This window comes from Felis catus, chromosome D1, assembly GCF_018350175.1.
Source record: "Felis catus isolate Fca126 chromosome D1, F.catus_Fca126_mat1.0, whole genome shotgun sequence".
Taxonomy (NCBI): domain Eukaryota; kingdom Metazoa; phylum Chordata; class Mammalia; order Carnivora; family Felidae; genus Felis; species Felis catus.
Genome location: NC_058377.1, coordinates 27,070,094 through 27,092,419, shown reverse-complemented (window position 1 = coordinate 27,092,419; position 22,326 = coordinate 27,070,094). Strand labels below are relative to the sequence as shown.

Below are 22,326 nucleotides of genomic sequence, written 5' to 3'. Positions count from 1 at the left end.
GAATCTCGCACACTGACAACTCGGAGCAAGCACAGAGAGGAGTGACTCTAGAGCCTGTACTTAGAGAACAGGACCCTGAATCCAATCCAGAGCTGTGCCATTAAGACTGGGGTAACATTAAGTGCTTCGTTTTGTGGCCCTCAGTGAAGACTGTAGATCATGCCACTCCTCTCTCTCTCTCTGGGCTGCAGTCCTGTCTCATCCCTGGGGGAGATGGCAGTGTGGGAAGGAATCAACTCTCACACACGTCCGTACCCACAGCTGTGGGCAGTGCCATGTGAGGGGGCTTGCCACCTTTCATCAAGGACCCAAAAAAACTGAGCAGTATTCAAATCAAGTTTTCTGGGCCCAAACTGCAGTTCCTGAAGATCTGCAGCCTTCCTAGGGAAATGCTCACCTTCCCTCTGCTTCCCTCACCTTCCCTCTGATTCCACTTTGCTGCCAACCTTACCTCTCGTAATTTACTGCTGTGCTGGGCTCTGCGCTGCAGCCCCTGGACAAGGCAAGTAACCGAGACCTTGGTTGTGTTAACCAGGTGGTATTTGTCCCCGATCCCCAGCTTGGGGTGCAAATGTGGTTTTTAGTGGGGAGCATGATTTTAGTATGACCTTTCCTACATCCTTTTTGGGCCTTACAATTGAAAAGCTCTGGAACCTTCTCTGGAGACCTCTCTTCTACACATCGGATCCCCAGCAGTCGGGATACAACAGTCGGGATCCCCAGAGTGATTCTACAGGGATGGGAACACTGTCGCTGGGGCCAGTGCAGGAGCCTCTTGGAGGCTGTGCCCTGGGCACTTGGCCTTGAAGGAGGTAGCAACTGGGGCCTCCCCAAAGGACTCTGTCTGAAGGGCCAGTCCAGCATTGCAGGAGTTAATGTGGGACCGCGCGTAAAGGGAAGGGGAAAAAAGTTGGAGTTGACACTTACTGAGGGGGGGGGGGGGGGGAGCGCGTCTCCCTGACTCCTGATTGGTTTTACATTTCATCCAATTTTTTTTCTCTCTCCTCTCTCGCTCCCTCTTTTCAGTTTCTCTCTCTGATCCCAGGGGAGGGGAAACGGGAATAGTGAGAGATCAAAAATAAACCTCTTATGTCAAAGCCGGGAAGGAAGTATAAATATGAAGCGCTCGGCAGCCCACTCGGTGCTTCCCGGGGTGGGGAGGAGGCAGGAGGCGGCTGCGCGGGGACGACGTGCGGGGCAGGGGCGGAGGACGGGCGCACGCGGCCCGGGGCGCCAGTTTGCTCGCGCTCTGCAAGGCGGGCGGGCGCGGGAGGAGCGGCCTGCGCCAGCCAGAGGGGCCGCTCGGGGACTGCCGTCGCCGCCGCCAGGCCCCCGCTGGCCCAGTCGGCCAGCGAGCTGATTGATTTGCTTTTTCCTGGAGAGAGCGGCCGGGCTGCGCTCGCGCCGCCAGCACCTGCCCTCGTAGGGCCGCCTTCTTCCCTCTCCAGCGCCGCTGCCGGAGCCCCCATGCCCCGCGCCGCCCCCCGGTGGCCGCCGCTCCTGCTGCTGCTGCTGCTGCTGCTGCTGCCGCCGCCGCCGCTGGCCCGCGGCGCCCCGGCCCGGCCCGGCGCCCGGGGGCAGGCCTCGGAGCTGGTGGAGCCCACGCGGTTGCCGGGCAGCGCGGGCGAGCTCACGTTCCACCTGTCCGCCTTCGGCAAGGGCTTCGTGCTGCGCCTGGCGCCGGACGCCAGCTTCCTAGCGCCCAATTTCAAGATCGAGCGCCTCGGGGGCTCCGGAGGGGCGGCCGGGGGCGAGCGGGAGCTGCGCGACTGCTTCTTCTCCGGCACGGTGAATGGGGAGCCCGAGTCGCTGGCGGCCGTCAGCCTGTGCCGCGGGCTGAGCGGCTCCTTCCTGCTGGACGGCGAGGAGTTCACCATCCAGCCGCAGGGCGCGGGGGGCTCCCTGCACCAGCCTCACCGCCTGCAGCGCTGGGGGCCCGGGCCGCGCCGCGGGACCCCCGGGCTCGCCGCCGCCGCCTCTGAAGCCCACCCCCTCCCTGGAGGACCCGAGTGGGAGGTGAAGGGAGAGGGTCAGAGGCAGGAGAAAGGAGACGAGGAGCAGGAGAAGGAAGAGGAGGAGGAGGAGGAGGAGGAGGAAACGGAGGAGGAGGAGGAGGAGGGCAAAGAGGATGCAGAAGGCGCCAGCGAGCAGCCACCACCCCTGGGGGCCACGAGTCGGACCAAGCGTTTTGTGTCTGAGGCTCGCTTCGTGGAAACGCTGCTGGTGGCCGATGCGTCCATGGCTGCCTTCTATGGAGCCGACCTGCAGGTAGGATTCGCTTTGCCTGGAGGCCCCCAGTCACCTCCTAGAGCCTCCAAAATCTTCCCTTTCCAGTTCCTCTGAGAAAACCCTTCACATCCCTCATCCTTCCAAGACCGACCCCAAACAAGGTTCTTTCCTTTCTGAGAAGGTGCAGGAACTCTTTTCTTAGCCTCTGACCCCTGGGCTACCTGCTGCCCTCCCCCACCCCCCCGTCCTTTCTAATTTAGAGTGGAGGTCCTGGCGCCTCCTCCTCTGCTACTCACCTTCACCCCTCGCATCCTGAATCTCCTTCAGCACTTGGCAAACTGAACTAAAAGTGGGTTTTCAAGCACAACAGCTCCCCCACCCCCCAACCCAGGCACCTGCCTCTCCCAACAGAGATGAAAATTGGACATTTTGGAAGAGCATCCACCCCACCCTCCATTTCCCAGCCCTCTACTGGCTCCAGACCTGACAGGTTCCCAAGGAAAGTCAGCTGGGTTGGAAAGATGTGGCTGTTTCATTCCCTTCGTGTACAGAACTGAGGTTGCCATAAGTAAAAGACATTGTTTGGAGGGAGTTGAACCTGGAAGGGGGCTGCCCAACTTCTGTGTACCCAGCTGGTTCTGATCAAGGGGCGTGGACTACCTTGCCAACCTGGCACTCAGCCCCGGGCAGAACTTCCCAGTGCCAGCATCAGCACAAGAAGGGAGGGGAACAGAATTTCTGCCTGGGGGTTAGCCTGGGAGACTGAAGCTTCAGTGGAAAAGGGAGGGGAGAAAGCAGTGGGGATATGAACTCTTTCAGTGAACGCTCCTTGTGGAGCCAGAACTCTCCTTGGTCCACCCCAGCTGCTCCCAGCCCAGACACAGCTCTCTACTGAGCTTGGCTGGGCAGGAACATGGAGTTCAGGGGACAGCTCCTGTAGCCAGACCGCATCTAACTAGATTCAGAGGTGGTGCAGACTCAGCAAGAGGTATCTGTGTCACCCTGTGTCCCAACACCTCCCCCAAGCACCAGGTGAAGTACAAGGGTTCCAGGAGAGGGCCGTACTTTCTCTTCCCCTGAGGAGCACAAAACCAGGGGCGTGCTAGGTGGAGAAGACCTGCCCTCCCAGCGGTCATAGATCCCTGCAGCAGGGATCCTGGCCACTGCCGCAGTTTAGTTGATACTTTTCCAGTAATGGCAATCTTGGCCAGTGATCCTCTTCTAGGATCAGCCCATGCCCAACTGTTGGGGGCACCGAGTGCTTCAGCATCACCTGTGCCAAACAGTCTGGATGATGCACCCCATCTTTCTCACTCTGCAACCACGGGGAAATGCATCTAGATGGAAGGATGGGAAGAGATAGGGGTGAGTGGCCCATGTGGCTGCTTCTCTGGTTACTGTAGAAGCAGGCTCCTTTGCACACTGTTGTAGTGCCACGTGCTGGTAAGGCAGCTTTGAGCCATCGGTGTGGTCTTTCCAATGGGCTTTAGGTCTATGATGACTGCATATCTGCTTCCCTGCCCACCCTGAAAGCAAAAGGAGGCACCAGCCAACTCCCCTGACTCCTTTCCTCAAGCAAGTCCTCAAAAGGGTGGTTAATGGGGCTTCTCCCATCACAGGTTAGGGCCACCACACCTGGCTATTAGGGAGCTCTACCAGAGAAAGGCTGAAAGTACAATCATTGCAAACCCTGAGCTGAGGTGCTGAGCCACTTCCCATGCATGGACCAGTTTCTGACATCTGCCTGAGAACCAGGAGGTAGGAAAGACAAGAGCACAAGGAAGCATCAGATAAAGTAATTACTTTTCAGGCTTCAGAGCCAAAATGTTTTCCCTACTGTCTTCCTACCATCTCACTCAGCCCATCACCTAGTAACTTAAGATACTGAGTATTTACCTCAAGGATATACTTGGCTGGGCTGGGCTGGGTCTGCCTCGGGTTCTCTTCACAGAGGCACCCAGGAACACTTCTACCCTTACAGATTTCTGACCGGATGACCCAGTACATGCTTGTCCCATCCCCTCTCCCTCCCCATATGCTGTTTCTGGACCACCCACAGACACACACCTTGCACCCAGCCAGCCTCCATGGGTCAGAAAAGCATATCAGAATAGGCATCAGGCACCTGTATAGGCTGAGGGCCTCTCCCTAGGGGATCTGCTTCCAGGTCTTATACCTGAAGGAAAAGTCCTGTCTCAGCTGTACCAACTCCATCACCTCCCCTTTGGTCTCATTATGTCACAGCCCACTTACACCCCTGCCTGCTGTCACCACGCTGGAGTGGGGCAGGGGCTGAGGCACAGCTGCTTCTGTGACCTCCCACTGACCCCTCTGCTTTGACTGCTTACCAGCTGTGGAGATGCCACAGGATAGGCTTGAACTTCTCAGCTCAATCCCCTGGACTTCCTAAACATGTCCATGAGCTCAGCTAAGACAAGAATGAATGCCATGTTCTAGTTCCCCAAGACCTTGCCTGCCCAGATCCATATTCCCAAAATAGAATCCAGTTCTTTATAAGTAACTCTCCGAGGCATCTCCTAGAGACTTCATTTGCACAGATGGAAGGCACTTTGGGGTATCTTAGCAGGCAGTGGTGTAAGGTAAGGATGAAGGAATTTTACCCCCTTGAGGGCTTGCATTTCCTCATCTGTGAGGCCAGACACCTGGACTAGGTCATCAGTGCTAATGTAAGCATCAGTGAGGCCGCTTTTCATGATGAGTCTTCTAGAAAATTCAGCACTATGTGGGGAAACCATGCTCTGAGTGCGTTCAATTTGCATAATGGTTTGTATGCATCACCTCAGCGGAAATACCTGTGAGAGAGGCAGAGGAAAAAGGTTCAGCTCACAGGGAATCTGTGACTTTCTCAAGGTCACACAACTAGTAAGCAGCAGGTCTGGGTCACAATCCAAGTGTCCTGAACCTGAGTGCAGTGCTCTTTTTCTCTTGTGCCATGAGGTTGCGTTAGCATGAGAAGGGTGTGTGGCTCTGTGGCCCTACACTTGTCCATATTGTGGGAATAGGTCATTGAATCCAGCAGTCCAAAGATGCCCAGCCAAAGTGGGAGGCCCTATCCTGGGAAGAAACCACCTCAAGGCCAAGGGAAAGAATTAGCCATGCTAGAAGCTGGTCACACTGTTAAGCGACAATGAAGTTTTCCAGAACTCTGTACACTTGAGTTCACTTAATCCCTTGACAGAAGGGCCCCCCCCTCCACCTCCCACCTTCTTATCTGGTTTCAGAGTTAATGAGCTCAGACAAAGGGGGCTTTCTGAAAGCAGGGACCACCTCGGAAGAGGCCATTAACTCTGTCTGCATCCGGCTGCTGCTGATTGTTCCCTGGATGAATCTGGAGCAGGAACGCAGTGAGGGGCAGGCTGAGCCGTGCCCCACACTCAGTCTGAGAAATCCATCCTGCCGGTGGATCAGCTGCCAGCTGAGCTCTGAATTCTTTGCTTAGCAGGGAGAGTCCTAGAAGTGGTAATCATCATCCCCAGAGAAGACCAGAGGACTCCCAAGATGTCAGGCTACCAGCAAGGGATTTCAGGAAAGGGTTAAGTCCTAGCGATTCCATCTCCCTTTACCCATATCCTCTGGGAAAATGTCTCCCACAAGCCCACATATCCCAGTGTGTCCAGCACAATCCCCACTTAGGCCTGTTCTGGCATAATTATTAGTAGCATCATCTTCACTCTCAAAAGTGTCCTGGTTTGGATAAAAACAGAAGCAGACACACACCCCCACTGGCTCTATATCCCCCATGAGGATGGGGGAAAGACAAGTGTTACGTCCCAGGTGAATTATGTTCTCCTTCCAAGAGGAGTCTCTTCCAAGAATGATCAACAATACACAGTTTTTCCCAAAGAAAATGCCTTGATATTCAAAGGTCTTTGATTTGCCACTTCTGCCTCCCCAGGTGTAGACAATGCCAGGGGTAAGCTTGCTTGCTGGCTTGATCTGGGTTTGTTTTGGCTATGCTGTCGCTGTCCTTGCAGCATCCAGGATAGGCAGCAGTGTGGTGAGTAAAAGCATATGCTTCGAAGGATAATCAAAATGACTGAGTGTCCTTGAGTAAGCTACCAATTTCTCTGGGCCTCGATTTCTTCGCCAGCAAAATAGGAACAGTTATACCAATGTCCTAGCATTGTCTTGAGGATAAAGACAATATAGAGAGCACCTGACCCAGTGCCCAGCACATAGTAGGTGCTCAACAAAGAAGAATTAATACCAGAGTTGCCTTCGGTGATGACATTTGTCAGAGGAGGAGGGTAGTGTGGTCATATACCTTCATAGCCAGCCCACTGCTGTGTTGGCTCTGCTGTCCCACGCAGCAGGGAGGCCTTCCTTTCCAGCTTGCTCAGCTCAGAGTGTTTAAGCTTGACTCACTGGTTCCAGTAAGTGCGTATACCTTTGGAGAGGGACATTGCCCCTTGCTGGTTTTTTTAATGTTTTATTTATTTTCGAGAGACAGAGAGAGAGAGAGAGAGAGAGCACTAGTGGGGAGGGGAGCAGAGAGAGTGAGACACAGAATCGGAAACAGGTTCCAGGCTCTGAGCTGTCAGCACAGAGCCGAACACAGGGCTCTAACTCACAAACCGCAAATCATGACCTGAGCTGAAGTGGGAAGCTTAACTGACTGAGCCACCCAGGTGCCCCGCCCCTTGCTGCTTTGAGAATGAGGAGCGATGAAGGACATCAGTGCAGGACCCTCTCTCTTCTCCAATTGCTTCTTTACTCTCTTTAGCCTCTCCCCCACCTCCTCGGCAGTCTGGGGCCCTAGGGAGACCCCCAGTAGGAAAAGTGTGGCACTGGTTGCTGAGCTCAGAGTGTTTCCATGTTGCCGTGCTCCCCTGCCTTGCCTCTCCCAGGTGTGCAGCAAGGAAGCGGTGGGACCCACAGTGTGAAGAGCAAGTGAGCCAAGCATAAGGATGACAGAGCAGAAGAAGCCGCTGGAAATGCATTTGGCCCAGGCCCAGCCTTCTCCTGGACTCCCACTGCACTTGGCTTTGGCTGCCATGGGAGCTCTGGGGGAGGAATCTCCTTGTTTGTATTGCTAAGAATCAGAGTGCTATGTCTCAGCCTAGCTGGCTCGGGCATTTCTTTCTCTTTTTCAGGTCCTAGGGGCACTAGTGGAGGAGACTCCCTAGAAAGTGCCCCGCCTTTTCCCAGTGAGAATTAAGGGCATGAGGTCCCCAGGTCATTCAAGAGCAGGGATGTTGGACCAGCCCTGGCCAGGCTGGTCATGGGCTCCCACTTACCTGACATGGTTGCTGGAGGTCATCTGCTGTACTGGGGCCCCCCACACCACCAGGGGCACCATCTTGTTCACATTCTTTAGCAAGTAGCCCACACTTGTGTGGTGCACAGAGAGGTATATATGGACACCAGGTGGTGGAGTGAGCCATCTGACCTTCTCCTTCACTGGCTCCTGAGCCCTCTCTCTGTGGGACTGTAAGTCGGGTCTAGCCTTTTGCCTAGGGTACTGACTGAGAATCGGAGGCTCACAGACTGACAGCCAACCCCACCTCCCCAGGTCCTTGCCCCTAGGTAACTGCAAGAGGCACTGCAAACGTCAGGCTTTCCTGCCATAGTTTCTTAGAGGAGCTAGCAGTGGGGATAGCAGTGCCTCCCATCTCCAGAAGCTCAGCAAGACAAGAGAGAAGGAGAGGACCAGGATTTGGGATTTTAACAGACACACTGAACCACATAGTTCTTGTAGCTCTCTATAAGAATTTGTAGCAATGGGAATTATCTTCTGAAATAGCAACCAGAAGGACATCCAAATGCTCTCAAGTCTAATCCACTGCCTTGAAAAAAAAAAAAAAAATGGCTCTCAAGCCTGCTCAGCCCTACAGTTATTTAGTATCTGGAGAAGATGCTGTGAGCTCCCTGAACTGCAAAGGAGGAGACTCCCTGAAAATCTTAGTTTCAGGAAGCCTCCGCTGATGCCTCAGCCCCTCCTTTGTACACAAATGTACACCCCCGTGCCTTTGGTTTTCCCTGGGGACATGGCTGGTGCATGGTCCCCACTCAGCTGCATTGCCCGAGAGCCCCAGTCTGATCTGGTCAGCTTGGGAACACAGATCCTTCTTAAACCTCAAGCCTTCCGGGACCAATGCTGAGCAGCTGGCATCTTGTGTTAACGCCTTTTTTGTAAGACATCATCTCCCCAATTTTGAGATTGTGAAATTGGGACTCAAAAGGAAGAAATCTTGTAAAGAGAGTTGCAGGTTGCCTCTGAAGAAACCCTAGGGCTTGGTCCCTGGCCCATCAGATTTGACCCTTCCTAGGGCAAGAGCGCAGGAGACTCTGCCCCCTGGAAACAGGGAAGCCTGGCCAGGAAGCAGCCTCAGCGAGCTCCCATTCCTCAGCCCTCACCCCCAGTTGCATAATGATGTGATTGCTTTTCTTCCCTCAGGAATCCAGCTCCAGGAGCAAGTGCCAAGTTTCAGCTTTGCTGATAAGATGTTTACATCAGCCTAAACATAGCTGGAGTGCTTGACACGCTAAGGAACCTGCCAACCCCTGTTTGTAGGGCTTACAAAATACCTGGCTCGTTGCCTGCGAGGTGAACAGACAGATCCCATTCACAAATAATGGGATTCGTCTGGAACTCCCACACATGGCCTCAACCGACAGAGCCTTTCACCTCTGTCCCTCTTTAGCCTTTCACCCTCCTCTCCCCTCCTTCCACTCCTACCTTCCAGACCACAGGAAAGAAAAAAAGAAAGGCTTATGGGAGACAGTGCCCTAGGAAACAGGGAGCAGGGCACATGAATGGCAGGCTCAGCTGGCCACACTCCTGGCTGAAAGCACGCGTGCCTTTTCCCCCTTTTCTTCTGCACAATAGTCCAAGAGGACTCACTTCTAGAGGTCCCTGAAGCAGGAGAGTGAGCTCCATCTGGCAGCTTCCAAAGCCTTGGGAACAACCCAGGGGTAGGACAGAGGCCAAGCAATGATGTGGACTCCTTCAGCTGGCCTGGGCAGAACTGGAGGCAGGTGTGATCCTAAGCGCCTGGGTCTCATTAGGTCCACTGACTTCTCTCAAGGCCCTGGCAGAAGGGAATAGACCTTCTGGGATTGTCTAGAAACCAGCAGTCAAGCACTGGGAAACTTAACGCAAAGGGTGTAGACCTCAGAGACAGACGTGCTTGGGCTGGTGTCCCGGCTTTAAGAGCTGTGTGACCTTAGGCAGCTTGTTTGACTTGTGTGAACCTCTACTCCCTAATTCATAAAATGGGGGTGACAGCGTCTACCACACAGAGTTAGCATGAGCATCGAGTAAGGTGTGGGTCTGGTGACTGGTGCAGGCTGGCTACTGTTAGTAGTGATTATCGGAGCAATCTGCGGGCTAACAGTGCCCATCCTGAAGAGTAGAAGTTACCCAACAGGCACCAGGAAAATGCTCAACTAGATTCTAAGGGGCACATTCTACTAACCTCGAGCACTCAAACAATTGCTTCTGGGCTGAGAACAGAGAGGGGATGGGGGTGGCTGGCACAGAGGCGGTTGATGTCAACGTTAAGGTAGAATAATCAGTGTGGTCCAATAGGACTTTCTGTGATGATGGAAATGTTCTGTCTGCTGAGTTTAATACAGAAGCCTTGAGCCATAGATGGCTACTGATGTGCTTGAACTGTAGCCAGTGTGACAGAGGAACTGTAACTTTAATTTTATTGCATTTAAACTTTAGATTTACGGAGTCACCTGCGGCTGGTCAAGATGTTAAATGCACAAGTTTTGGAGCCAGGCCATCTGGGTTCAAATGCTGGCAGTATACTCATTAGCTTTGTGTTCTGGGTCAGTTACTGAGCCTCAATTTTCTTACAGGTAAAATGAAGGAATATAACGCCAGGGCCTCAGGGGTTCTGTGAGTCTTCAGCAACATGCCGCAAATCCAGCGCTCAGCACAGAGCCTGGCACACAGGACGCATATCAAGGGGTGGTGGCAGTGGGCAGGCAACAGGCCAGGAGATGTAACCCTCCCCTCGACCTGCCCCCTTCTTCCCAACAGAACCACGTCCTGACACTAATGTCTGTGGCAGCCCGAATCTACAAGCACCCCAGCATTAGAAACTCCATCAACCTGATGGTGGTAAAAGTGCTGATCGTGGAAGATGAAAAGTGGGGCCCAGAAGTGTCTGACAACGGTGGCCTTACCCTGCGTAACTTCTGCAACTGGCAGCGGCGTTTCAACCAGCCCAGCGACCGGCACCCAGAACACTTTGACACAGCCATTCTGCTCACCAGACAGGTTTGTGGGCTGGCTCCAGAAACCCCAGGGAGGAAGGGAGGCGGGATGGGCGGATCAAAAGGGAGGGCCACTAAGGCCTGCCCAAACATGGGAAATGTCTCCCTGCTGGCCCCAGCTGGACGCCAGGAGCCTCATGTGCCGAACGACGACGAGGGGGAGGTCATGAGGACAAGTGTGAGGTATTTGCAGGGGAAGGACAGGAATCTTGCAAGGGCCCTTTTCCAAAAGTTTGTGACCAGCTGTCTGCTGAGGTCATAACAAGAGGAAATGTGCTCACACTGCCCAGTAAGAGATCGGGAGTTGGAACGAAGAGAGGAGAGCCATCTGCAGTGGTTGTTAAACACAGAGGCAGCTAACTGGAGATTTGGTAACCTCCAAACCAGGAGGCAGGCCTGCCCTCCTATCTGGTAAATTGAAACAGAGCTTCCCAAAGGCTGAAGACTCTAATAACATGTATCAGGCGCTCTTGATGTCTTCAGTCCTCACAGCAGCCCCACAAAGCCCCATTTTACAACTGAGGAAACTGAGGCACAGATCGGCCACACAGTGGTAACACTCATAGTCAAGCCTACACAGTCTTGCTGCAGGTCAGTACTCATAACCCCTGTGCTACCCTGCCTTCCAAAACAAGCTGGCCCCAGGACACACCAACACAGAAAAAGAAATGGGTTTCCTCACACGAGTGGCCTTTGTGAAGAAACAGGGCCTTTGGCTTAAAAATTTTCCTTCAACTAAGGAAGAGCAGAAACAGGAAGATGTTCTGTTCGATGTCTGTTCTCATGCCCTCTCTCTCTCTGCCAAGCAGAACTTTTGTGGGAAGGAGGGGATGTGTGACACCCTGGGTGTGGCGGACATTGGCACAATCTGTGACCCTAACAAGAGCTGCTCCGTGATCGAGGATGAGGGGCTCCAGGCAGCCTACACTCTGGCCCACGAGCTAGGTAAGACTTGCCATGCCACGTCTACTGTACTGTGTCAGAGGGATCTGCCTCTTCCAAATCCAGGCCAGCCCAGGGTCCAAGGAGTGCAGATCTCACACACGGCCAGGTTCTACCCAGAATTAGGACAGACTGATTATATGCAAATAGGTACTGTGCTTTCTCCATTGCCACCCTGAGCATGAGGCCATAATATTAAAATAGGGTCTTGGACCATCAGCAGAGGTCACCAGCAAAATGCCAAATGAAACAAATGCTCAGGTCGAGTTGCAATGCTTTGCCAGAGCTAAGTGTAAGAACTCTGGGAAGATCCATTGGCACTGCATAAGCAAGCAAATCATTGAGGTGCATGTGAATTTAGGACAGGCTGAGGCAGAAAACAAAGGGAAATCAATGTTCCTCAGTATTCTGAGAAAGCTTCCCAAGAGAGAAAAGCCCAGAGTGAAGCCTGAAAGAAAAATCTTTAAGGAACAGGGGCATGGCTGTTCCCATGAGGAGCCGGTGACTGGTTAGCCCTTGAGATGCCTTCTTCTGTCAGCAGAGGGTAACTGTCTTACAAGAGGGGGGTGGGTTGGTGCTGGGCCTTGTGAGGAGCCCTCAGGGAGGGGCAGGGCGGAGTGGAGGGCAGTGGAGGCCAGTTAGGGTGGACTTCAGGTCTCTCTTTACCCCAGGGCACGTCCTCAGCATGCCCCACGACGACTCCAAGCCCTGTGCACGGCTCTTTGGGCCCATGGGCAAACACCACATGATGGCACCCCTCTTCGTCCACCTAAACAAGACACTGCCCTGGTCTCCCTGCAGTGCCATGTACCTCACGGAGCTCCTGGACGGCGGGCACGGTAGGTGTCCCTCCAGCTTCTCCCTGCTTCTTTCTGGCCAGCTGCTGGTGGTTGAGATCTGCCCAGCCCACCTCCTGGATTGCTAGATTGCCGTTGGCACCTGCGCTGTTTCTGGCTGAGCTCCTTCACAAAGCATCAGAGACGTTTAGGATAGAAGACACCAGAGATGTGTTCCTCACCCAACCTCCCGTGCTGTGGCAGGCTAACCATCCTCACAAGGCATGCTCTTCCTTGCCCTATCTTCTAGCGGCCAGTGTGCTGGGCTAATTTAGATGATTAGTCACAGAGCAGGTAGAATTAGTCTGAGAAGGTTTACCTGGAAGAGGTGGACTTGAACAGAGCTCGAAGGGATGGAAGAATGTAGTACAGAGGAGAGAATAGAGCATCCGGACTGGAGACATAGATCATGCGGCAGCTTAGAAATGGCAAAGAGGCAGGGAATGAGTGGTGTGAGAGTAAGGGCAAGGGGGATGGGGGAGAGGGGTGGCCTGGTCGAAACACTTTGACTTATTGGGCAAAGCACTGAAAACATAATTTATTTGTGGTTGTTCTCATTGAAGAAGATGGGGACACCTATGATACAAAAATAGTAGATTATCCAAACACCAATCCTTTGACTTTATTTTGCACGCCATGGTTTTTGAGAGCACATTTACATCCCCAATTATATGTGATGTAAATTAGTATGTCAGCTAGCTGGCCTTCCCTAGGTGAACACTGAGTGTATTCAAGATGTTCTGGATGACAACAAAAAAAATTCAATCCTAGTAAAATGTTTACTACTGATAGTCAAAAATGGGGTAGGCTCATACAGATGATTGAGTGTTGACAGTTTTTAGCTTGTCAAATAAACTACGATGGCTGGGCCTTCAACCCCAGCAATAATGTGGGAGTGTAATGTGGGAGGCTACGGAGAGCTGAGAGCGGGAAACTCCTGCTTCTCATTCTCGTTCTTCTGCTTTCCTCCATTTCTCAGGAGACTGTCTCCTGGATGCTCCCACCTCAGCCCTGCCCCTCCCGACAGACCTCCCAGGCCGCAGGGCCCTGTATGAGCTGGACCAACAGTGCAAGCAGATCTTTGGGCTGGGTTTCCGCCACTGCCCCAACACCTCTGTGCAGGACATCTGCGCCCAGCTGTGGTGCCACATGGATGGTGCTGAGCCCCTTTGCCACACGAAGAACGGCAGCCTGCCATGGGCTGATGGAACGCCCTGTGGGCCTGGGCACCTCTGCTGGGATGGCAGCTGTCTGCCTGAGGAGGAAGTGGACAGGCCCAAGGTGAGGGACAGCCACTTGGGGGTGTGGAAGGAGAGGGAGGGGGAGGCTGTTTTCAAGGAGGAAACCACACTTGAGGGCCATGAACTGAGAGACTTTGGGCTAGGCTGCAACCATGACCTCTAAGTAAAATCACTCATCTTTTAGCAAACAAAGCAAAGCATATTTACCCAAACTCAAGAGGAACTCTTCGAGGCTGTACTCTCGAATGACAGATGGTGGCAGATGGATGACACCACCAGTGCTCAGGGCATTTTGGGAACTCCCCCTTGGTAATTGCTTTGGGGTTGACTTGAAGACTTGTGAGGATTGGTGATAGGTATGAAGCATTCCAGCACAAAGGCCAGAACTTCACCATTCAATAGAGGGAGGCCATCATGAATTCCATTACAAACAGATAGAGTGATAACAGAAGAGGAACATTCAAGAACTGAGGGAAAGGTATCCATATCCTTCCTGTGTCTGAGCTGCATTCATAATCAGAGGTCAGGAGAATATGATTAATTGTGAGAATTCCATAATCAAGAGGGGAGAAGGAATCAAAGCTGTTTCTGACCAGGCAGAGAAAACTTGGCCTGGGACAGAGTAAACTTACAAGAAAAACCAAGGCTATGCCAGCAAGAGTTTTTAAATGATTCGCTTCTTTGCCCTGCTTTTAATACTTCCAAACCGTGAGGCTGATCACATTTCTCTTACTGCGAGTCACGGAGCCTGCCTATGAAACAGCATCCGCTGAGTTTTGCAGCCTGGTCCCGGTCCAGCACTGAATCACCGGGGTGGCCTGAGCACTCTCTGTCCAGAGGACTATCCTCAGTGGCATGTCCTTTGCACTGAGGCTCAGGAGCGGGCTCAGGCCAGGTAAGCCACACTCTATCTAAGCTCGAACCAGGGCAGGATTCACGGATTCATCCTCAGCCACTTGTCCTCCCCGTTCAAACACTAAGCTTCTCTTCTAGGTACTGACCCCCACCCCCATCCCCCATAGCATGTGCTTCACGCATTACTGAGGAGAGGGGAGGGGGTCTGTCCAACGCTCCCCAGCACCAGAGCCAAACTCAATGCAGGGAGACTTTGACAAGGAATGATCATGGGATGACGTTTACCGTCTATTTTTAAGGACAGAAAACAGTTCATAAAACACTATATGACAGAATCAAAAGTATGTAAAGTAAAAACATCGCATCTTTATTATTATCCAGAGCAAAAGTATAAGGAGTTATCAATGAAAATTACATCAGTGGTTTTATTTGGGCAGTGGTATTTTTTTTTTAATTTTTTAAATTAATGTTTATTTTTTTAAAGAGAGAGAGAGCAGGGGAGAGGCAGAGAGAGAAGGAGACACAGAATCCGAAGCAGGCTCCAGGCTCTGAGCTGTCAGCACAGAGCCCAACGCAGGGCTCAAACTGAACGAACCAAGAAATCATGACCTGACCCAAAGTCGGACACTTAACCAACTAAGCCACCCAGGCGCCCTGGGTAGTGTTTGTTTGTTTGTTTGTTTGTTTTTTTAAGTGTTATTTTCTCTTTTATACTTTTCTGGGTTTTTCTTTTTTTACATAAGTAAATAATACTTTTGTCATTTTAAAAAATTATTTTGCTTTTGAAAACTCTATGAACCTATCAAGGGCAAAGCTCTGTTCTCCCAGGTTGATTGTAAAGATAGAAGCAACTCTATTTCCCGGACATTATCCTACCACTGGAACTGGTAGCTGGTAGACAGATAGCAACAGTTCCCAGCAATTATTACTTTAAACCAGGACTTCTCAACCTCGGCCCTAGAGACATTTGGAGCTGCATAAGTCTTGGTTGGGGGGTGGAAGGGGAGGATGTCTTCGTCATTGTTAGATGTTCATTGTTGGATATTTAGCAGCACCCCATCCTCTATCCACTAGAGGCCAGCAGCATATGCCCTCCCCAGTTGTGACAACTAAAATGTCTTCAAACATTGCCAAATGTCTCCAGAGGATAAAATTGGCCCAGATGGAGAACTGCTGCATTAGACACAACCTTATTCCCATAAAATGTTGTTTCATTCAACAACTAATACCAAGCACCTTACTAACAGCAAGACACTGTTTTAGACACAGGGGTGTCAGCAGTGAACAAGTCCCACACAGCCTCCATGTTCAAGAAGACGATAACCAAGCAAATCACACAGTCATTAAACAAATGATTAGGGAAGCTTACTGAACAACACCCACCATTATTATGAACATAGCTAGGTGAGGAGGTCAGGGCCATGGCCCCTGTTACACTGACAGCTGAGGCCTCCTCACCTCTTCTCCTGATTTAGTGCGGCCTTGTGTGTTTCAGGCTGTAGTGGATGGAGGCTGGGCCCCATGGGGACCCTGGGGAGAATGTTCCCGGACCTGTGGAGGAGGAGTACAGTTTTCACATCGTGAATGCAAGGACCCTGAGCCTCAGAATGGAGGAAGATACTGCCTGGGTCGGAGAGCTAAGTATCAGTCCTGCCACACAGAGGAATGCCCCCCTGATGGTAATGAACCACTGATGGCCACGACTGTTGTCACTGCAGCAAATCCCCAGACAAGAAGTAGGGTGGGTCTCCTGGGGATGCAGAGCTTTCCTGAGATCCAGATATGAATGGACTCTGCAAGACACCAAATTTTAGGGCAAAGCTTAGTGGCCCCTAGACAGCTCTCACTTGGGCTGGGAGAGCATAGCAAAGTCAAGGAAAGAAATTTCCCTTGTCTTCTAAGATGTGTAAATAGAGGATGTCATTCCCAACCAAACTCATTCAGGGGGTTGGGGGGAGCTCTGCAGAGAGGCGAGAGTCTAGGATACTAATCCTTCTGGAGGCATCTGAACCCTCGTCTGTGTGCAGAATAGAAGTGTTTTCCAAAGCAACTGTCAGAGCCAAACCTCCACTGTCTTTCCAGCCAACATTCAGCCTAGGGCGGAGGGAGGTTTCTGAATCTGATTCTAGTGCACATTCCTTCTGAGAAGAGTTGCCCATCTTCCCTTGGGGCCATGGCAACTGCCTAATGGAACCTTACCAGGGAGCAGCACCACCTCTAGTTGGCATATATTCCTACCCCCTAGTTCCCGCTAGAAAGCACACATGTTAACTCAGAGGCAGCAGAGGTAGCAGCAGAACTGGTGAGAGGGAGTCATTAGACATTTTTCCCCACCATCCCATCCAACTCCCCCTTGTGCAGCTCCAGGAAATTTTGGCAGGCAGCAAAAGACAAGCAGAGTTTTAAGGGAGATTCATCCAAGTGCAAAGACACACTGACATTGGGTTGGTGTCTAATGAAGGAATCTGTAGGCTTTGCAGTTTTGCAATGGCATGAGGGATCAACAATGGCATGAGGCTCTAGAAATTTTGCCCTGGAATCATGAGAATTTGCCTGGCATATGGGGTAAAGAGAAGGAGAGACAAAGGAGAAGGGATGACTATAAGGCACAAGGTAGACATGGTGATAGTATGATCTCAGGATGCACCAGGGTCCATCCTCTCAATCAAGTGGTTTTTAGTGCCTCTTGTGTGGCTCAAACTATAATAGGTGTTATAAATGACCTTGTAAAAATGCACAAGACATGTCCTCAAAGGACTTGCGGTCTAGTTAGAGATCCACCTGCATTTTACAAAGCAATTAAAGCCTAATCTACGAGGCCTAGACCCCTAGACTTATGAAGAATTCGGAGCAAGGAAAAGCCTGAGCTAGTCTGAACCTTCACAGGGAGTTAGGGCTGAGCAGGGCCTGTACAATGGAGATAGGAATGAGGTGTAGGAGGATGTGTGCCAGGGAAGAGATGGGAAAGGTTTGAGAGGGGCTAGGATTCACTCAGGTGGAGTCAAGCAGCATACTAGCCCTTCAAAGCTACACAACAAAGTTTGTGAAAGCTAAAAATGGCATCTGGAGATTCTCTGCACTGGCTGTCCGTCAGGGAAGCTTTTTGAAACACAGAGGCCCAGACTGCTCAGGTGCATTGAGTCAGAATCTCAGGAGTAGGGCATGTCCATCTGTGTTATGAAAAGTGTCCACAGGCCATGCAGATGTACAACTAGGGTGGAGAACCTCAGTATTAAGAGCAGGTTTAATTTCAGGATTGTGGGGTAAAAACAACAACAACAACAACAACAACATATGTTACTCCTGACAGATTGTTCTGGAAGCAGCATGTAGCAGGATGGGAGAGGAGGCTGGGAACTAGGTCTCACATGAAACCGCAATGCCTCTGCTCGTGGGAGGTGGACTCAGATGGTGAGAGTGGGAAGGAGACACTTAAAATCACAGATTGTCCTGAATAGAGTGTAGGACTTAACAACAGGTTGGAAATAGTGGATGTAGACGCTCAAATGTTCAGCAGAAACCTGACTCCAGTGTCACAGCAGAATGTGGCAGTATCCCCAAGTGCAAACTAAACCAGTTAATGGAGAAGCCACATGGAGTTGGGCTTTTGCTGAGCTGGAGGTAATCTCACTACTACAAATGGAGGTCCCTCCAGAGACAGCCAGAATTATAGCCGGTGAGGAATAGGGGCAAGATCAGAACCAGAGATAGATCTAAGAGTTCTTGGATACATGTCCAATGTCACCAAGGAAGTCAAAATAGAGCACAATTAGCAGGGTCCCAAAAATATACTCCATGGAGCATTCAAGCTTACTGAGTTGTCCCCTGTAACTACTAAGTTTATTCATTTATAAGATAAAATTGGTATCTTCCCCAAATGGAAAGGACATTTATCCTTACCTTGCCACATGGACCTAGATTGGGGGAGTCTAGGAATGTTGAGCCCAGATGACACTGGACCTGTGTCCTGGGATTAGGTCAAAACCAGGAGGAATAAAGGGGCTCTGAATCCTGGCATTTCTGGTGCTGGGTCGTCCCTGCTCTAGCAAGCCATGTTACCCCCATGTAATTTCTTATTCTTTGTAGGGAAAAGCTTCAGAGAGCAGCAGTGTGAGAAGTACAATGCCTACAATTACACGGACATGGATGGGAACCTCCTACAGTGGGTCCCCAAGTACGCAGGGGTGTCCCCCCGGGACCGCTGCAAGTTATTCTGCCGAGCCCGGGGAAGGAGTGAGTTCAAAGTGTTTGAGGCCAAGGTGAGAATCCTGCTGGAGCTCAGAACTATGGGTGGGGAGCAAGGCCACCTGGTTCGACCCCACCTGTGGGCTCCCTCTGTGCACACCATGCCCTCTGTTGCCCTCCCTCTCCCCACTGCAGGTGATCGATGGCACCCTTTGTGGGCCTGAGACTCTGGCCATCTGTGTCCGTGGCCAGTGCGTCAAGGCTGGCTGTGACCATGTAGTGGACTCACCTAGGAAGTTGGACAAATGTGGTGTGTGTGGGGGCAAAGGCAATTCCTGCAGGAAGGTGTCTGGTTCCCTCAACCCCTCCAGGTGAGTATCACCCACAGTCCTGTGCCTGGGTTCTAGAAGAGCTGGACAGGCTTTAGAATCACATCGGCCTAAGTGTGGACTGTAGCGGCCAGTTAATACCCACGCAGCACTGAGCTGTAGTTTTTCTGTAAAGCATTGGGAGGCCCCCCTATCTCAGAATCATTATAACAAGTCATGAGATGGGCGGAACCCTTGGCATAGTGTCTGACCCATAGAGAGGACGGTGCACAGGGCAGCCAGAGGCCCCGGGGATAGGGGTGTATCAGCTCTGAGTCAACCAGCAATACAGCTATGCTGACTAACCAGGGCCTTGGCCAGAAAGCAGCTCTCCCAGGCCTGTTTTGGGAAGGACATCTCACCCTACACCTGGTGAGTCCCACCCTTTCTTCAGGTGGATCTTTCAGAAAGGAGTACAAAGAGGGGGCGGGTCTTGGTGGCCTTAGGGCTTTCATGAATCTGACAACTCTGGATGCTTTGTCACGTCTTAAAGCCATAAGTTCATAAAACTAGTATTTAAGTGCTTTTATCCCTGTAGCCTCATTTGATTCCTAAAATAAGATCAGATGGCCAATACTATTATTCCCCATTTACAGATAAAGAAACTAAGGCATGAAAAGATCACGTGATGCTCCTAAGGTCACACTGATAGTTAATGACAGCTGGGAAGAGAACCCAGGTGTCTTAATCCTGTGCTATTTTTTTCCTGCCGTGGCATACAATTCCCGGAGAGGAATGGCAAGGGCATATGTTACACGGCCACACTGTGCCCCTGTCTGTCTCTCACTATCTCTCACCTTATCGGGCTCAGAGAACAAAACCAGCCTACAGCAGACAACTTGGCAGTCTTCAAATTTAAACTCAAAGGATATAGAAAAAAGAAGCATGTGGTGTGAGATATTCAGATACTGGGTCCGTTAGCTGGTTTTCTCTTAGGCATTAGACATATGGGGCTGTGGATTCTTTCAGAGCTGCCCTAAACTAAGTGGCTAGCCTGAGTGGATAGAAAGGCAAGAGTAGCACAGAACTGACCGCCTGTCCTCAACCTTCTTTGCTGTCTTCCCAGCCTATGTAACACGAGCACTTTTGCCCCAGAAGAGAAGACTAAAAACTAAGGTTTTTCCAACCCACATAAAGCCCTAGACCTACAGTAGAGTTGAAACATGTTCCCCGGGGTGCCTGGGTGGCTCAGTTGGTTAACCCTTGATTTTGGCTCAGGTCATGATCTCATGGTTTGTGAGTTTGAGCCCCATGTCAGGCTTCATGCTGCCAGTGCAAAGCCTTCCTGGGAATCTCTTTCTCTCACTCTCTTTCTGCCCCTTACCCTCACACACTCATGCTTGCTCTCTCTCTCTCTCTCTCTCTCTCACAAAATAAACTTGAAAGAAGAAAGAAAGAAAGAAAGAAAGAAAGAAAGAAAGAAAGAAAGAAAAAAGAAAGAAAGAAAGAGAGAGAGAGAGAGAGAGAGAGAGAGAAAGAGGGAGAGAGAAAGAGAAAGAGAAAGAGAGAAAGAAACACATTCCCTATCTTCTCAGAAGCACACAGCTCATGCTGTCTGGACACACTGGAGGAAGGCAACTAGAAGCAGCATTTATCACTCTGGCTCCTGCCCTGGGGCCCTTTTAACCAAATACTAGGGACTGATTGGCTCTAAGAGGTAGAGTGAGATGTCCACCCTGGTTGGATTCTGGAACGGGTGTGTGGAACAGATTTTTCCACATGGGTTTGAGCTTTGAGTATGAAAGTTGCCAAGCAAAGTTATATACCAATGCAAGGAGCTAAAAGTGTTTCGAGATCTCACTTGAGCCAAGAGCGGCCAGGTTTGGCAGCACTGATGCAGCTTTGCAAACCCTTCTGGGATATCTTCCTCTGTGCTGATGTCCAGATCCACACATCTAAACTCCAAGCATTTGAAACAGAGTTACCAGGCAAAGCAAAAACGCTTGAATATCCCAATGCACAGAACATTCCTATTGGCCTCAGCAGCTAATTTATCAGGAACTTTGGGGCAATTACTTGGATGATTTGCTGGTGGTTCGTGTCTCTCCACCCTGGTCACCAGCGTGCTAACTTCCTGAGGCACTGGGCTGGGTAGCCACTGGTCCTAAGGGTGTCTTTCTGTTCCTATCATAGTTACGGCTATAATGACATTGTCACCATCCCAGCTGGTGCCACTAACATCGATGTGAAACAACGGAGCCATCCAGGGGTCCAGAACGATGGCAACTACCTGGCATTGAAGACTGCCGATGGGCAGTACCTGCTCAATGGAAACCTGGCCATCTCTGCCATAGAACAGGACATCTTGGTGAAGGGGACCATCCTTAAATATAGTGGTTCTATTGCCACCCTGGAACGGCTGCAGAGCTTCCGGCCCCTGCCTGAGCCTCTGACCGTGCAGCTCCTGACTGTCCCTGGTGAGGTCTTTCCCCCCAAAGTCAAATATACCTTCTTTGTTCCTAATGACGTGAACTTCAGCATACAGAACAGTAAAGAGAGAGCAACCACCAACATCATTCAGCCCCTGCTCAACGCGCAGTGGGTGCTAGGGGACTGGTCTGAATGCTCCAGCAGCTGTGGAGCTGGCCGGCAGCGGCGGACTGTGGAGTGTCGGGACCCCCACGGCCAGGCCTCCGCCGCCTGCAACGAGGCCCTGAAACCTGAGGATGTCAAGCCCTGTGGAAGCCAGCCGTGCCCACTGTGATCCAGCGGGGTGAGGCCAGTCTCGTGTTCATGGACTTGGGGTGCTGGAGTGCAGACAAAGGTACCCACTGTGGCAACCCTACCTATGGAGGTGGCGTGGCCTACCCAGGCCTGCCATTGCCATGGCCACTCCAATTCGGCATGAATTCACAATGCGGAGAAGAGAACGGGGACAACAGATCCTAAAGTCTACTATCTGGTGGGTTGAACCTAGTATGGGTTCAGGTAGAGGACATAGGTTAAAAGGTAAAAAAAAAAAAAAAAAAAAAAAAAAAAATGCACTTATTGACCCAAACAGGAGACCCAGCCTGTTTGCAAAGGACTAGTAGAGTTAAATGAAAAAAAGTTTTTCCTATTTGGTTTCCCCGATAAATAATCTACCTCAGGGGGAAAAAATTAGTAAAACAGAGACTCAAAGTATGGGGTTGATGGCTAAAGTCAAAGCTCCACAGCTGCGCCCCCGAGCCACCTTCAGAAATGACCTTAACTGTCTTCAGTATTAAAATCCATTGCCTAAAGGGCTGCAGAGTTGCAGGACTGTGGAGAGCCGTGCAGGGTCTCAGGCTGCACCTGCAGGGGCGGGTCCATTTCAAGTATTTATGCAAATGTGTCTCTGAACTAAAGTGTGATCTTGTGCCAATGCAGTGGTCTGATCTGGTTCACTATTTCTTTGGAAAAGGCAGAGGACCCAGAGCCCAAGGACGGAGGCTAAAACTA

At 51.3% G+C, this 22,326-nt stretch overlaps 1 protein-coding gene and 1 long non-coding RNA gene across 2 annotated transcripts in view; one reads left to right on the top strand and one right to left on the bottom strand.

Moving 5' to 3' along the window:
* Positions 1–1,074: 1,074 nt before the first annotated feature.
* On the top strand, positions 1,075–22,249 carry ADAMTS8 (ADAM metallopeptidase with thrombospondin type 1 motif 8). The gene is made up of 9 exons (XM_019812925.3): positions 1,075–2,268; positions 10,244–10,483; positions 11,289–11,424; positions 12,093–12,260; positions 13,237–13,538; positions 15,849–16,032; positions 18,440–18,612; positions 18,734–18,909; positions 21,040–22,249. Exons 1-9 carry the CDS (start codon positions 1,090–1,092, stop codon positions 21,608–21,610), a joined length of 3,129 nt encoding a protein of 1,042 aa, XP_019668484.3. The 5' UTR covers positions 1,075–1,089; the 3' UTR covers positions 21,611–22,249.
* LOC109491894 overlaps positions 4,737–22,326 on the bottom strand; it is a 72,026-nt gene continuing 54,436 nt past the window's right edge. Inside the window, exon 5 of the long non-coding RNA XR_006586128.1 lies at positions 4,737–5,042. This is a non-coding gene — a long non-coding RNA (uncharacterized LOC109491894). The remainder of the gene's footprint in view (positions 5,043–22,326) is intronic.